The sequence below is a fragment of the Meleagris gallopavo genome, chromosome Z, assembly GCF_000146605.3.
Source record: "Meleagris gallopavo isolate NT-WF06-2002-E0010 breed Aviagen turkey brand Nicholas breeding stock chromosome Z, Turkey_5.1, whole genome shotgun sequence".
Classification (NCBI taxonomy): Eukaryota; Metazoa; Chordata; class Aves; order Galliformes; family Phasianidae; genus Meleagris; species Meleagris gallopavo.
The window spans coordinates 67,390,994-67,409,093 of record NC_015041.2 but is presented as its reverse complement, the minus strand read 5'-3'; the positions used below and the strand labels follow the sequence as shown (position 1 = coordinate 67,409,093).

At 36.9% G+C, this 18,100-nt stretch overlaps 1 protein-coding gene across 2 annotated transcripts in view; it reads right to left on the bottom strand.

Moving 5' to 3' along the window:
• Window positions 1-639: 639 nt before the first annotated feature.
• SRFBP1 (serum response factor binding protein 1) overlaps window positions 640-18,100 on the bottom strand; it is an 88,642-nt gene continuing 71,181 nt past the window's right edge. For both annotated transcript variants that reach the window (XM_031557403.1, XM_031557402.1), the window contains 4 exons: window positions 8,513-8,594; window positions 6,960-7,680; window positions 6,494-6,531; window positions 640-5,594 (listed from right to left, as the gene is read on the bottom strand). In XM_031557403.1, the coding sequence (XP_031413263.1) occupies window positions 5,407-5,594; window positions 6,494-6,531; window positions 6,960-7,680; window positions 8,513-8,594 (1,029 nt within the window). In that variant the 3' untranslated portion in view covers window positions 640-5,406. The remainder of the gene's footprint in view (window positions 5,595-6,493; window positions 6,532-6,959; window positions 7,681-8,512; window positions 8,595-18,100) is intronic.

Sequence of the window (18,100 nt, the reverse complement as noted above, 5' to 3'; positions counted from 1 at the left end):
TGTGTGTGAAGCAATTGCCTCCCACGTTTCAGGTCTTCAGATGAAAACTGCACATAGGGAGCATACTGTGTAGCAGACTCTCTGCAGAAGGGGTTCATTAAATATTTTTTTTAATCCTGAAATATATTCAGTATTTGAATACTTCTAGACAAAAACATGACAAAAATGACAGATTGCTCACCATCTGAACCAGCATATTGTGTAGATGTTTTTGTGTTGGTGAAAGTCTACTCGTTTTCTCTCTGCTCCAAAGTTTACTATGCAGCGTCGAATGGGTGCAAACACCAAATGTACCTTAGTCATTTATGTGCTGTTTGTATTGTACTCATTCAAACCAGCAGGGTGAATTTCATAAATGAGACAACCAAAAGTGGTTTATCCTGTGTCTCACATTTATGCTGACATGGCATTTTTCATTTTCTCCAAATCTTAGAAAGTGATGAAAGGTTTTAACTTGAATTAAAACCAAAGAGTATGTTATGGGGAGGTTTCTATTATGCAACTAACTGCTACAGATTCAGTGAAATGCCACTTGTTTTTGCAACTTTTTTGAAGTTTTTCATTATTTCCTTCACTTTTCTTCCAAGAGTCTTGACTTCAGAAAAACTTTGCATCTTTATCTGATGAGTTCTTATTTATAATATTCAGACACTAGCTTTATATTCTTTATTGCACTTTCATATTCCTGTGTTACATGCCCGTATTATGGTTGCAAGTTTATGTGAAAATGACTTGAATAAAATTTTTCAAGCGTTCTACTTGTCTGAGTACTTAATGCAGGAAGTCATCATAGGCCATGTGAAATGAGAAAGCCTCAATCAAAGCTGTGTGTGTCTACATGAACAAGAAAATGGGGAAGATGCTGTTGCCTGGAAAAAATAAGAAAGGAAAAGATGCAACGATGATAACTACCTCTTGTACTACACAAAAGCTTAATAAGTGAAGGCATTAGAGGATAAGATATGGCTCATTCAGACATAGCCCTCATTGATAAAGTTTCCCTTTACCAAATCAGCAGTCTCTGTAGGAACAGGAGCTCAGAAACCACTGTAAGAATTTATGCATCAAAAACTTTACTCATATGGAAAAAATGTTTGAGGAGTCAGTAGCAGATAGTCAATGCACTGCAAAACAATTGACTTAACGCACTGAACACTCACTCCAAAAACATTTAATCCCTTATTTACATTTTTTGAATACAAATCAACATCCTGCTGCCTCTGCAATCTGTATGCTAAACTGATGAAATATGCTGAGTTTATGAAACATCTCTGTTCCCTTCACTGAGGAATTAATGCAGAATATGGTTAAAAACATTGAAATGTTCTTTCTAGCTTTCTTGACTTTGGGCAAATGCAGACAAAAATGATGTAATACCTTATGCAGTTCATAAAGTAAATATAGAATTATTTGAGACAGACATGTGGCAGTGTTTCTAAAATGTAACAAAATTATTACAGTTAGAGCTAAAAGCTTCAAACTAGGAGTTCCCGCAAGTGCTATCCACAGAGTGCAGAACTCAGTGTGGATCTGACTCCATGTGAAAATGCAGTCAGAGCAATGACACATCCAATTATTGTGGCTGTCTTTTAAAAAAATACTGACAAATCTGAGCTTGTTTGAAGTGAAAATACTGTGCACCTAAAAGCACTCTATGAGTGTTTGACCATACATACTCAGAGTGAGAACATTTCTCCTGTACTACAGTAATAGAGTGGAAAGCAGGATTCTCCAAGATTCTTAATCTTACAATCACAGAGTGAAATATCTTCCCATATCATTAGAGAAATAAATTGGTCATATTTCGTGAGAGGTCGCTGCCCAAACGATGTCACAAACTAAGTTAACATCATGTACATATTGAAAATATTGCCACCATGAAGAAAAAATGTTTTGAACTTTTACGAACAAGCTCCAGGCGTGTTCATTGAGTTTATCATTTCACATAAAATCACCCAGTTGCATATAAAAAACATTATTAAGTCTCCGCCTACAGCACTCATTTGTACACTGCTCAGCACATTAAGGCTGTGATCCAGGTGAGTCACCAAGCACCAGCTACAAGTTGTAATGGCCTATTAAAATCTGAAGCAATGCCAACAACCTAATCTCCCTCCTCTCATTCATGTTCAGCTTATCTTTTCTCATTTTTTTTAAATAGAAGCTTAGAAGTTAGTTGTGTTTCTGAAGAGGAAAAAAAGATGTTTTGATAAACTAGGTTTCGTTCAGGAAGAATTCTATGGGCACAAATTGCAGCTGCAAGAATGTAATAAGAAATTTGCTCAAATGCCAAGACAAACTAATGCTCTTAGATTTCCTAGCACATACAAAAAAGCACTTTAGAACACATGCTCCTTAAAGACATTTTGTTCAAACCATTTGCACTCTTTAACTTTTTAGTCCTTAAAGTGAATCAACTTCTAAAACATGATACTCATCTACTCAAAGAAAGATCACCCATCCATTAAAAAACTATATTAGAATTGATGACAGCAAACAAAAGAAATTCTTCTGGCCCTTCACCGGAACCAGAGAAATCACATGTCAAACATTTGTTTGGAATAGCATTTGTCTAGGATTATTTATTCATTTATTTATCTTAGGCATTAAGGATCAGCATTTGCATCTGGAAAACTAGAGAAGTTTGCATGTGGCATGTCTTTTTCTACAAAAGACTATCCTTCCCTACAAAAGTACAATAAAAATGCTTTTTCATTTTCATGTTTTATTGTGATGCTTCTGGCTTTATGTCTGATGTCATTCAAGATGGTACATTAAAAATAACAGCAACAATAAGCACTGGAAGATGGAAGGATATATGGATTTCCAGTTCTTCTCAGCATCAGTGCAATTCAGGAAGATAATATCACACTTACTGACATTTGGTTAGAATACAGAAAAGAAAGTCTGAGTGACAAAGTCATACGTAGATAGTAATAATCCAAGGAACCACAGTAATATTTAGCTTACAACAACTGAACACAGTAAGAGGATGGGCAGAAATACTGGGATATAAGTATTAAGATACAAAGTCTACCAGAGGGAGCAAGACAGAGTGGTGGTCACACTATGTTAAAAAAAAAACCTAACCTTGTTCCTCCCTTTTGGCTGTAACATCATGGTAAATAGAATATACTGAGGAATTACACAGCAACTGCATTTTTATATGCTTCCAGTAACTGATTTAACCAACAGATGGTAGTCACTAAATCAGTGCTTGACTCATTCCTCTGAGTATTACAAAATCACAAGGAGCTTATGAGGTTGGCATGGTCCTCTGGCCATCATCAGGCTCAACCCCTCTATTCAAGCAGGGCCACCTAAAGCTGGTTGCACAGGACCATGTCCAGATGGCTTCTAAGTACCTTTGAGGATGGAGACCCCACATCTTCTCTGGACAACTTGTGCCAGCGCTGGACCTCTTTACAGTGACAAAGTTGTTTCTTTTATACTGAGAAGAGTCTGTCTTGATCTTCTTCCCCTCCCAGTAATTACAAACACTGGTAAGATCCTCCCTTCTACAGGCTGAACAATCCCAGGTCTCAGCCACTCCTTGTATGTCAGCTACTCTATTTCCTTTATCATCTTGGAGACCTTTTGCTGGACTTTTTCCACTGTGTCCACATCTTTTGTACTGCAAGTTCCACAACTTCCAGGGACTGGGATAGATACAACCTCACCCGTGCTGAACAGAGAAGAAAGATCACCTTTCCAAACTTGCTGTTCCTCCAAATAAGAGTTGGACATCTCTTCTATTGGGATGAACTGCTGGCTCATAGTCTCCTGGTATTCACCAGAAACCCATGTCCTTTCCTGCAAGCAGCTGTCCATCCCATCTGCATCCAGCACAGACTACTGTACAGTGTTACTGCTCTCCTGAGGCAGCACTTTCCATTTTCCTTAACTAAGCTTCACAAAACTTAAACTTTCCCTCTGACCACTTCTCTAGCCTGTCCATGTCCGTCTGAATGGCAGCACAACCATCCGGTTGTGTGCCACTCCAGTTCTGTATATGCACTCTGTCCTGTGATCCAGTTCATTAATGAAGATGTTAAATACTACTGAGCTCAGTACTGAACCACTCGTTACCTCTCCTCAGTTATGTTGGCTTTCTGCTTTGGAGCTCAGCAGGTCAGCTGATTCACCTGTCAATTTATGTAGTCCATATTAACGCAGTTTGACTATAAGGATATCATGGGAAAGAACAACAAAAGCCTTAAAAAGTTGAGATAAACAACATCCACTGCTCTTCCCAACATTCCCTACCCTATTCAAAGTGACATTCAAAGGGTTAATAAAAATTCGTTGCTCACTGTTATAAGCACTTACTAAACCAATCAGGTTGCAGTTTAACACATAGGAAAAGAGATTGCTTTTTCACAGAGTTTGATACATAGGACAGACTTCTTCAAGAGATCAGAGGTTACATAAGTTGACATGGATTCTACAGTAGACAAATCTGCAGAAGAGATAACTATTGAGGATTATTAAACACGATAAATTATCATATCACAATAAGTCCTTGAGCTACAATACCAGAAGACAGCTGAATCTTAGAATGATGTACCACTGCCTGCTTCCATTATACGTATACATAAAGCATCCCTCTTTTTGACTTGTTTCAATTAAGCTCAGAAAAAGTCCCTGAAGAAAAATACTAAAATAACTGAAGAATTTTGTCCAACAGTACCCTTTCATATACATTCTATTTGCTTAACTATCAACAGTATCTAATAAGAAAGATGACTTCTAACTGTACAAGTGCAAGGAACGCAGACCACCCAGATACAATCTCCAGGGCAGGAGTATTAAAGACACTGCTGCAGTAGCTCAAAGCAGCAGTATAACCAAAGAACAACAGAGACCACAATTTAACAGGCCAATATTTTATTGCTACCCAGAACATGTGCATTACTAATTGGCTTTCATAGCTACCTGACACATTCACGAATTTGTAAAGTCTGTTCAAGCTTAAGAGATTTCTTTTCCTCACCAGAGATGTTATTTCATAATACAGACCTAGGATTATCACTTCAGTAGTGGTATTCTTACCTATTACCTTAGATCTAATCCCTCAAGCACTTAAAAGTACATTTTTACAAAAATAAAACTTCAGAGAATTACTTCTACATGGCACAGATGATGTTCTTAAAACCCATTCAGTCATGTTAGGGCATATTCCATAAACAGGGGTATTATGAAATTGGAATTATTAAGACAGCCAAACATGGATTAACGGGCATAAATTCTTGAGAAATGGAAAATATTATTTCAGTGAAGATTTCTACATTGTTTTCTGTCCTTACCCCCAAGAACTGTTCAAACTCCAGTTTTTACCACATACAAAAACATTGTAAGATGCAAATTCACAATAATCATATTTTAAAATCTCGATTTATATACAACCTAGTCATCAAATCTAATCTTTTTGCCCTGGAACGCTGTAATTTGTGACATCTGTTCCCGACGTCTCCTGCTTGCTTCCCATGAAGGATGAAGAGGTTGCTCCAAACGTGGATTCTTACTGTCACGTTTAAGAATGGAGGTTTTTGCAAATGATTGTTTTTTGAGCTGTGGTTCCTTTTTAAGAAGAGCTGTGTAAGAAGCACAGTATGAAACTTTAAGTACATCATGAACCTTCATAAAAATATGCTAAAACAACCCCAAATTTGTAGACTTTTTCAGTAACCTATTAATTAGCCATGGGGTACGTATTCATTTGAATGTTCACAGTAAGATTTTCTCATCTTGCAGCCCCATCAGTTATCACTTGGTAAGCTACAGTATAGTTTAAGATTTATTATGACAGATCATTTTGAAAATATATGCAGACAAATATTCACCACAGTCTTAACATTTTTCTTCACAGTAAGTCAGTCAGGAACTATGCAACATAATTCACTATGATTGAAAAGACCTCTGTGACTTAACAAATTCCTGTGTGGAATCAGATACCAGAATCAGATATACTACCACAGCTGATGGTGGTGACTGTGTTGAGAAAGAGTTTTTGTAGTTGAGAACTTGCTCTATTAAATAGTCTCATAATGCTTTGGTAAGCATATCTGTGGTAATTTCCTTGTAAATAAATAAATAAATAAGAGACATAACTTCCAGAGCACATACCTACAAAAAAATACAGAGAAATTAAAAATACTACTCACAAGATATACCATATGTTAAATACAGTAATGTTTACCCTTACCTGTGCACAGCTAACATTCACTGCTCAAGGTAAACACAGACAGAAAAGCATTTTCCTGTATGTATCTGTCTTTATCCATTAATACGCAAAAATAGGAAATAGCAAGCAAAATCCACAAATCAAAGTGCAAGCTAGAAAACCTGATAATTTTAACAACAGTTGTCAAAATACATGGCACAAAATTGAAACAAACAAACAAAAAAAAGCCTAGCAATATTATATAGCAGAGGCTACATAATCTCGAGTTATCTTTATTCCCATTACTGTACCAGGTTAAGTAATACATACCTGTTTGTCTGTTTTCGAGAGGTTGGTCTTTCGTATTTCTAAAAATAAAAATATACTTCATCATTATTCAACAAATTTCTAAGAAGATACACAAATGAAGAACTACCTTTGCTAAAACACTTGTGGAATGACTTTTCAAGCATAACAGGTAAAAATCGTATATAGTTTTTACTCTTTGTAAATACAGGAATTGAAAAAGAAGTACTTCACACTGATTTAATTTGTATACGGTTTTAGGAATCCTAAATGTGTGCCAGTGCTAATTTGAGTATCTCCATTATAATGTGAAAAACCCTTAAGCATCAAGAAAGCACAAGGAGACTGCAGAGTAGTTTACATGAAGGCATTCTGAGCTGCAATTGACTGAAATTCTCCTTGTTTGGTAACTGCTACTAAAAATTATAAATATTGTCATTGCTAGAAAGGAGGGAGATAGTGGAGAATAAAGCAAGAGGAAAATGTTTACCTTCTGTTTTGGGATTTCTGATTGCAGGTAGACAAAGAAGTACAGAACACTGATTCCAGCTTCCTTGCTTTTTCATGTGGTTTTTCTTCCATGATCAAATTTTGCACTGTCCCGGATACTGTACTCTTTTCTTCCTTCAATATGTTTTTCTGAAGTATATTCTTTTCTTTTACTGAAGAAAGATCATTAACTGCTGCTGTTTTCTTCTTTCTTTTTACTTTGCCAATGAAGAAATCATCATTGCTATCGCTATCAGAATTTGATGTCTGGTTATAAAACCTCTCTTCAGTACTATCATCAAAGTACTCCACTTCACTGTGTTCCAGGTCACTATCATCCCTAATCATTTGTTTCACTGCAGATAATTTATTCATGCTCACATTTTCTTTCCTTTTTTTACAGCCAAGTTTCTTTCCTGTCTGAGTGATCGCTTGCATTTCTACTGTCTGAGACAAAAACTCTTTTGGAAGTCTTTCCATTTCCATAATTTCCTGTTCAGGTTCACTCTCACTGAGTTTATCAGCTCCTCCTACAGTTCCCATTTTCACACTCATTTTAGTTTTGTCTTCAAATCCTCGCTGACTTTGAACTAGTTTAAGAGCTTGTTCATTCAAGTTGCTGTTGGAATTTTGTGCTGATTTAGGCTGAGCTTCTGACTTCTTTTCTGAAGGATTGGCTTTGGCTGGGTTCTGTCTTGCATCCTTAAAATCTTTTACAGCAGCTACAAAAGAGGCAGAAGAAAAGTCATTTGTTACTGCTACTCTTGAATTAAGTATACAAGCTATTTTAATGAAATAAAACATTTTTCTAAGTTAAATTTATTGCACTGAGTAAACATATTTTGAATGCATTTATCAACCTTTCACTGAATAGGTGGGGCAAATAATGCTTTGAAATGCAGCATCAACAAGTGAGGAAAACAATCTGAAATCAATACCACGTGGACATACTGTTTTTGAAACTGGGTTCAACTAGGGAAGCTTAAAAAAGTGACTTGCAAACCTAGAATGACAAGGGGGAACAGTTTTAAACTAGGAGAGGGGAGATTTGAGTTAGATGTTAGGTGTTAATTCTTTATTCAGAGGGCGGTGAGGCACTGGAACTACTGAGAAGCTGTGGATGCTCCATTCTTAGAGGTGCCCAAGGCAGATTGAATGGGGCCCTGGGCAGCCTGATCTGGTGGGTGGCAATCTGTCGATGGCAGATGCTGGGGAGGGGTCTTTAAGGTCTCTTCCAACCCAAGCCATTCTGTGATTCTGTGATATGACTCCATGGTTCTTTTAGCTATCTTTGAAAAGCCAGTTATAATGCTCCTTCTTCCTTCGTATTTGCTCATTGTCAGTTCAGTCTTATTTAATATGCCATATGGTGTACTGTCACACATAAACCCATGACTGCAACTTGTGTTACTCTGTTCACTGCAGCTTGTCAAGCTGGTTACAAGGGCTGATATACTTTTTCTTCAATAGTGATTGTTCATAAGAGTTAACATGAGCAAAATGTCACATGGACAAGCTACTGAAGTCAAAACAAGTTAATATTCTGTTTCTTACCCTTAAGTTCAGCAATTTTGGGTTTCAGAAGGGGGTGTGTTGCAAGTCTTGCAATAGCTCGCTCATATGCAGTAGACTTTGGCTATAAAAAATAAAATACATAAAATAAGCAGAACAATACTTACAGGATAGGTCTGTATAAGTCATGCTACTATACATATTAATGTGATTCTGGACTACTAAATGAACAAGAAGAAAAGGTTATAACAATGTAATATTTGAGTATTTCTTAGCTTTTCTGTATTATCATAATTCTGAGGAAAAATCTGATTGCATAAAAACTGTCAGAAACACAACAGATGTAATTCTGCAATTTATCATGTACTGAAAAGGCATAATACAATTTTTACTTTAAAAGAACCAATCACATTCTATATTCTGTTTCTGTAATATATATTCTGGAATATTTTACATTCTGTTTCTTATACGTGTAAAGCAAGTTGATGAATCCCTAGAAAAAATTAGCACTGTACTGATAGAAGCTGTTCTGCATGATGGAATAGAGCAGCTTGTAGAAAGTACTGTTAACGTAGGAAAATCACATAACAGTTATTGAAGTGTTATATATGAAATGTGATGTAGAGGCAAGGACAAACACCCCCAAATGTAATGTGGTAGAATAACAGAATTACACAGACTGGTACAAAGATCAAACATGATCTCAATGCTTCAATCTGAAGAAAAAGGAGAGAAGCAGGAATTGCTTTCACTGTTGTATTCATCTAGAATTCACTGGTACTAGCTATCATATTTTCAGGCTCTTGTCATGATTATGCTTCAAGAACAAAATGAAAGATATCTGAGACTTTTTAAAGGACAGCCGTGTCTTGGTTTTACCTAAGAGGGAAGAACTGTGGTGTGCAGACAAGCTCACTATGAAGATTTATTTACGGCTGCAGAACTTATAAGAAAGAAAAAAACAAAACAAAACACCTTCTTCCTAGTGGTACTGTATGGATATATTTATAAACTGTTGTAACCAATGATTTGAGCTGCGTGTCACAGAATGTACTCATGGCAGAAGCCACCTCAACCAATGGATGATAAGTGGCAAGTGCCCAGTGATCCTGCCTGAGCAGGCCGTGGCATTTCAGCCCAATGTGATGCCTCTCCTGGCCTGAGCCACCACCATGAGAGATGGAGCCCAGCCAATGGCTGAATTAACTCAAGGGACAGTTGATGGAGGTGGTTCACAGCCCAAGGGAATAAATAATATCTGTGTATAGAGTCAGAGGGCAGCAGGCTGGGGGTAGCTGATAAGGATGCACTGAATAATTAATGTAGGATATGAGCGTAATGTAAAAGTATATGGAATAGGCAATGGGAGATTGTAATGGGTCTGTCCTGGGATGAAGTCAGCTTTCTACGTTTCAGCCAGTATGGTTCTGTATTTTGATTTGTAACTAAATCAGACTTGATAACAAACCAATGATTTTGTTATTGCTGAGCTGTGCTTGCGCAGCATCAAGGCCTTCTTCATTTCTCTCTCAAGAGAAAGGCAGAAGAAGTTGGAAGGGAAAGACAGTTGGGACAGCTGACAACAAATTCACTAAAAGGATATTCCATGCTGTATTAAATCATTTTCACCAACATACGCTCAAGGAAAGGAGGAAGAAGAACATTTGTTGTTACTGCACAACAGTGTTACACACTGTTTAAGCATCTAGAAGCCTAGTTTTCTGGGATGTGGCTGAAGTTCTGCGTGCTGCTCAGAAGTAGTGAATAAATTTCGTATTTTGCTTTGCTAATGCACAGTTTTGCTTTATTTATCTTTTTTTTATCTCAACTCGCTAGTTTTGTCCCTTTCGCTCTTTTAAGTCTCTCTCATCCTGCTAGGCAGGAGGAGTGGAGGAGTGATCAAGTAGCTGGTGAATGCCTGGCTGCTATCTGGGATCCAATCATCACACATACAGACACTACCCAGTACATTGTTTCATATACAGATGTTCATCAGAGAATCTCACTAGCTTGTATGCACCTCTTCTTCCAGCAGTTATGCCACTTAATATGAATAGCTACGTATTCACTGAGTAGAGACAGAGAGACGCAACATGCCATCCACTACAGCTGGAGAGTCATCTTCAGTGCTTTAGGTCTGAAGAAAACAGAACAGATCCTGAAATTTGGAATCTTACATCTTCCTGCTATGTTTCTTAATATAACAAAGGCACTACAGCTACAGCAGATCTACTACTTCCAAATATGGAAACATGTAATTCGTACGCAAACTGTAAAGCTTGTTCCTCAACCAATTCCAAGCAAATCGAACTTGCTGCAGTTCTATAGCTTAAAAAAAAAACATTCTTGTTTTGTCTGTTCAGATTTTAATTTGATGTGCAGAGCATCTGCGAATCCTAGTACTTTCCTCACCAAGTCCCCGCTCATACAGCATTACTGGTTCAGATAAAGATAAAATGAAAAGATATCTTTCCTATAGACTGTCCACAGTGTTATGATAACTGGCCAGAGAAGATAAGTGAAAAGATGAGTCCATTACCAAGGGCTAAAGACTGTGTTACTCTCAGACTTACTCTCAGAGCTCTTCTAGCTCGGAGAACTTTGAATCTGGGTTTTGATTCCCATGTGACAGTGCTGCATGCTGCCACCAGATTCCTGGGAGAGCAAGCTCACATTTCTAGAGATCAAAGAGTATTTTCTTTGGAGATTTTTGTCTAGCTGGAAAATGTATTTCAGAACTTAATTAATACACTTTTTCCCTCAGCTACTTCCTGTGGGTTTTGGAAGAATATACCATGAAGTTCCTAAAGCAGCAGCAGAGCTTCTGTGCAACATCTGGTGTCCTTTAATTCAAATATTTATAGAAAGGGTTTAAGCATATACATGCCAATGCATATGGAATAACCACATTTTTTCCTTATAGCAAAATACTTTACAAATACTATTCACACTGTGAGACAGCAGCCAACAAACATATAATATGACATTCACATTCTTCAAAAATTCCCGTTTTTCTATTTTTTGGCACATTCAATGCTCAATTTATTTGTCTCAACTATTTTCCAGTATGTAAAGCCTTGGCAGAGAAAAAACAAAGTACCTACTGCATCTATAGCAAGAACTGTGTATATATATATATACTATGTTTGTTTCTGTAAATACTTGCTTTCACTGGTTCCTGCTGTATTATTTGTATTATTCTGTATTATTTTGTGCTACTTTATTTTTTTCAGGTAAGACTTTCCATAGGAATGTTCTGCCTCATTCAATTTTCAACTGAGGCACAGCAAAATAAACAAAGCAACTGAGCACTGAATAATCATATGTTTCAGTTGTAGGCTGTATGCTACCTGCACAAGAATCTGAACTCCTCAGACTTTACCTTGGTAATCAATGCATTACTTTTATATATAAAGATGCCTGCCATCACCACCATGCTACATTAAACTCTATGGGGATACTTAGCAGAATTAATTGCACTATCTTCGTGTTTTTCAAACATTAAAATTAAAAAAAGAAGCCTTGCATAAAGAAGTGTTCCTCATCCTGAATGGCAGATGAGGCACAAGCCTCAAACCATAACTTGCCAGTTACAACGTAATAAAGTAGGATGTGTATAACTCACACCAACAAACACACCGGGGTACCCCACACAGGGGAGGCAAACTTTGTAAAATGTAGCAATGATTAAGGAAAGAATGGACATTAGAAGATGGTTAAAATAAAACACAGATTTACACTACAAGTTTTGAATTGTGCTGGACAGAGGTCAGGAAAAACAGGGAATGACTCTGAAGCTGGCAGCACTGGGTAAAAAGAAGCAGCTGGATGGGAATGTCAGGCAGAATTTGTGTGGCTAGCACCTGCTTTGTACAATGCAGGAAATAAAGTGAGAAAGAGAATCCCTTGGTAGAGATGGGATTTGCTGCTGTTAAAGGTAATTCCTTGCTAGCATACTTGAGATGGCAGACCTTCAAGAAGAATTAAACAGCAGAAATGTAGGATCAACTTGGGGACATGATATGCTGACTTCTGATTATTGCTTCATTGATATTACTCATCCTGCTCAAAATTCCTTTTGGTTTTACCCTGTGCTACAATTATAATAAAAAATAGAGAAGAGGCCATAGTTTTATCTTTTAATTGATTTCTGTATGAGAAACTACAGGCAGCTTAAAACAAGATTAATACTAGAAGACTACTAACTAGAATTTCTACTAGGTCAAATGACAGTGCTGACAGACAGGTAATGTCTGGTGGGCATCAGTCCTGTAAATGGTTTGCTATGATATTTAGATGGAGACAGTCAGAAACCCTCTAGATGAGCATACAGTATACAGTACATTGCTAAATCTATGACAAAAAATAACCTTGAAGCACGTCCAACTGAGGTTTCTAAATTAACTGGAAGTGCAGTCTAAAGCATAACAGCAGCCTAATCTCAGAATAAAAGGAAAAGATAATGCTAACCAGGTTAAACATAAAAAAATCCAAAGTTCTGAGCCAAAAGAAGATGTAACTGAAATACCCTTTGTAGCAGCTTAAACAAGAACTTTCTCCCTCCTAAGAACAACAGAAAACCTATTACTCCACATGCTGCTCCCAGAGCTCTAACAAGTCACAGCTGTCTTTCACAACAGCAGGAAGAGTGTGGTTAATGTAGAGTCACAGGGTGGCTGAAGGTGTTGGATCATGGCTGCCATCCAAATCCATCCCATCACTGCTTTGGAATAAGATCACTGAGCAAAATTATCTTCTGACTGAAATGGTTTTAGTTCTCCCTCTTCCTATGTGTCTGTAAGAAATTTGATACGCGACTTGTGGCCATCAAAAAAACCTGAAGATTTTGGCAACAGAAGCAACGGGATGCCACTTGTGGTGGCCATGTTGGCTCACAGCTCCTGACAGCATGAGTTTGTGGCTGTGTCCCCACTTCACTGATAGCTGGATGGATCAGCTAGAGAAGGCAGGAAACACATCTTCATTAGGCAAGGCAAGAGTTTAAAAGAGAGTGACCCTCCTAAATACAGAAATAGCAAGGAACAATCACATACTATGCACAGCACAGAAACATCAGCCCTAAATACTGTACTGGAAAAAGATAGCTAGAAATTATCAGATTTTATTCAGATTTTACTCAGTTTCTACTCAATCCAATCTTTCAAGTAACATCAAAATGATGGTACAGCTCTTCTGAAGTAGATACACCAGCTGAAGAAAACAAGACAGGTGGGAAATTCTTATGCAATTAATTCTATATGAATCTCACAAAATCTCACAAATTTCAAAGGTGTTTTTTTCGTGTCTTTTGTTTGTTTGTTTTTAAGACTGGACTATTTATAGATTAGCTGATGAAAAATTTCCATCTGAAGATAAAGTACTAACAGATTTAAAGCCTTTGCAAAAAACCAGAGTAAACTAATGTCTTGTAGTGGAACAGCAGGACAAAAATCGAACAACTTCTCTTATAACACCCCTCCTTGACGTCTCATTTATTATTCTTTTTACCACTTGTCACAGTTTATATTGGCTAGCACAATTTTCTGTTATTGCTGTAATTTAACCATAAAAATATTAGGAGATTTATTTTTCTTGCAGGCACCATGAGACATGAATACTCATGACAACACATGGTACCCTGGACAATCTTCACTTATCTGCAAACTACGCACAGTAAAAATGAGAGGTCTGGAGAATCCAGCTGAACTTGCATTGATGCCAAGAGAACTGACTGTTAGCTCATCACTGACATCTATAAACTTTTGAATCCAGCTTTGGGGAGAAGCATCAAGATCCCATAACTAGAGCTGAGCTGTTGATGCTGCCCTAGCCACTTTTGTATTTCTGAATCAAAGTTATTATTTTTTCCCTATTCTGTTCATTTAGATTTACCTATATCTAATTTGTCTTGTTTTTTTTTCCTTCCTACTAAAAGGAGTAGCATAAACTTGTCTCTATTATCATCACACTATGTAAAATATGAATTAGATATGGCAGAAATTCAAACAAAAGTAGATTCCCAGTTGTTCTTTGCCTGCTTTGGCAGGGGTGTTGGACTCGATAATCTCTGGAGGTCCCTTCCAACCCCTACAATTCTTTATATGTGCGTTAGAAGAACTACAGTCCAAGCATTGAACAAAATCTGAAGGCCCTTTAAGAAGCCTAATACAGCACTTTGCATGCGTTTCAAGATCAAATTTAGTTGGGGTTCCAAAGAGTCAATAGCATTCCTCTGGATTAAGCTGTCACAACTAATTTAGCTAATTGTACAACTGTGAGGTAAATGCATATTTTTTCACACCGGGAAATGGTAAAAAAGAAATAATATTTAATCCCCACTGTAATCTACACAGAGCTTGGAATAAAACCCAGACGTGCTCAAGTACAAATCATGTATTTAATCTACAACTAATCTTTCCTTCTTCTATGATTGCTTCAATAAAAAGAAGTCAGAACAAGAAATCCAGAATAAAACGGGCATGGTCTCTTAATTATCTCCTCCTGGTGAACAGGTGTAGGATGCAGATGTAGGATGAAATGGCAAGACTGTAGGATAACTCAAATACTGCTAGCTCTGATACACCTCTGACACACAAGGCTAAGAAGAATGTGTGTATAACCCTATGGATCTGGCCTACCACACAAACAGTATACAAGTTTTTGAAGGAAAAAAAACAATTTTTAAAGAGAATGAAAGAGGTCACAAAGCTAGTACTGTGTCAATTCCTTTCCACACATCCTGCAGTTGTGGCAGTCCAACTCATTGCTGGGCACATGGTGCAGTAATAGATGCCACAGGAGAAGAAAAAGAATCAATAATGATGAGGAACTAAAGTGGAAAGTAAAATATGAAATAGTCTGAAGCAAAAAATGTACTTTTCATGGGGAACATAAATGCAATGAGTAGTGGATAAGAGGCAGTAGCTGTGAACAATACAAAGAGAAAGATCGCTGCTACAAAATTCATGCAGACTTCTTCAGATAATATAATGAAATTCAGGGGAAAGTTCACATACTAATTAATTTGACAATATTGTATATCAGATCTGAAGCCATAGATGATCTTTTCAGAAAAGTGAAGTATATTGAAAAGCTGAGAAATCATTTGCTTGTTGCTGAGCTTCTAGAACAAGAGTCCAGACACACACACACACACACACACACGGCAAGTCCAAAGATGCACAGTGCAGGTGGCAGCAAATACACTGGCAAGGTACAGGTATGAGCTCTATGTTATTAGAACCACTTAATGGGTCAAGAAGATCACAGTATTCAGCCCTGGATGACACAGCTTTTTTTTCAGAATCGAGATATATCCACTGGTCTCCTTACAAACTCAGTCTGGAGTTGAATTCTGCACAGAACTTACAGAGATATAATCCTAAGACACTCTTACAATATTCCATAGTAAGACAGAAGCTCAAACCGCAAAGTATCTCCTGTCAGCTGCAGCCTGAAAAAGCAGTGTATATGTAAGCATTACATAGGAGAGTTTATAACAAAGAATCTTTAGAGAAAGCAGACACTGCTGAGAACTTCCTATTTTAAAACATACAAAACTAAAAGTTGAAACCAAGCCCTAAATTAATTGTTTGCACTTCAGATAACTTCTGATGATGATGTAAAAGAATTATTCCTATTGAAAATCTTCATCTTGCTCAAACTATCACATATAGAAGCATTACCACTGGGGAACTCAGAATTACCTAACTAAAAACTGCCAGTTCAGCTTCTTGATTTGAAGGAGACATGTATTTATGTCCATAGCCATCACTGAGGATGTGAACTACTGAGAGCTAGGGATTTGGAGGTGCAGGTGACTTAAAGACTTCATAAAAACTTCACATATTGACCGGGAGTAGGCCATATCAGTTACTGTATGCTATTTAAAACAAGATAGAGTCTCTTGGCATCTCACATTGAAATTTTTGTGCACAATTGAAAACATGTATCTTTCAAGCTAAATGTTTTTCAGGCACTTTCTGGAAGAAGAAGAAAAAAAAAAAAAGGCAGTAGAGGCACTAACTCAGTTCACTGAAAAGCGATTAAACATCTGTGATAAACATACTGATTCCTTACTACCAAAATGTAGATTTTCTATCATTAAGTCTATTCAGGGAGTACATGCATTCAGAACTTATTCTTTTCATAATCACATATCAAATACACAGGAAGTCCTGATACTATTTGAGAGTATCAGCAGATGATAAATGCAAAACAAATACAAGTCCTGAATACTTCTTTTTTCCTAGCAGACATTTCACCGCATGGCATGCAGAGTAATCACTTTCGTGCTTGAAGGTTCGACTGCCTTTAAGGTCATTACATTATTGCTACTCTGGCAAAAAAGTACTTTCCGGCTGCGTAATCACTCAGCCCTTTCAATCAGCATGCAATTATTTGTGTTCCAAAACAAAGAAAAACTAGGCCAACAGCCCCCAAAGGTAATGCCATTATACTTTCAGTAAGCTACTAGTTACATCACATTTCCCATACATACTCATAATCTTGCCACTGAGGAGCAATACACTGAAAACCTATGTTTTCATTTTACCTAACCAAAATTTTTAAATATAGCTATTTACTACATATTATTAGTTTCAGTAATGAGTAGTTTCTTTAAACAGAATTCCAATAGCTCAAGATAATCTTGTTTTTCCATTTCTACTGTTCAAGTTCAAAAATTTCAAGAAATAATGCCTTCAGCACTTTTCACAGAATTTGCCAGTGCAGACTCACATTAAGCTGAAAGAATCCTCCTAGTTCCATAATTTCTCTCTTTATTTATTTCTCAATGTTTATAACTGTCAATTCCTTAGTTCTGAGATGCAGCACTTGAAAAACGATCTGCACAAGAGTGAAAAAGTGATGATTTTGTATTTTACTTCTCTATGATATACAATCAGAAAAAGATACACTTGTATTTATAAAAGTAAAAACAGTAAAGCAGAACAACTGTTGCTTTTCATTTTTAAAAATATCAGAAATGTCATTTTATTCTAATTTTACTATGCAATTCTGAGTTACTCTTCAAAGCATGTACACAAAAAGAGCTTTTTCATTTGTAATATATGATTAGCTGTCAGTCTTTAACATATTTTTGTAATTTTGTATTTACAATTTTGTAATTACAATTATTTACACAACGCTAAACACATTTTAACACAGTAAATTCTGTAAGCAACAGGAGTAATGAAAGACTCCAGCTCATGTGTGTTGTACCTTACAATCTCTCACTTACCTTCTGTGCCATGGTGTTTCTTAAAACAAGACTGAATTTTCTCCATCACTAGGAACACCTCCCTCACTGAGAGCAACACTGATTTGGATTTCTGCACTCAGATGAGAACTGTTACACATACAAATGGAACTATACACTCCTAAAGCTATCTCCATCAACACTGATCAAAGTTGATCAATGTGTCCCAATATCTAGAGAATTAGCAGACTAATGGCAAGACAGGGCTTCCTCGTTTGGTTGAGCCCATCCTTTTCTCTACCCCTTCATGTGGGTTAACTTTAAAAATTGATTACTTTCCTTCACAGAATCACAGAATGGCCGGGGTTGGAAGGGACCTCAAGGATTGTGAATCTCCAACCTCCCCATTTAATACCAGACCAGGCTGCCCA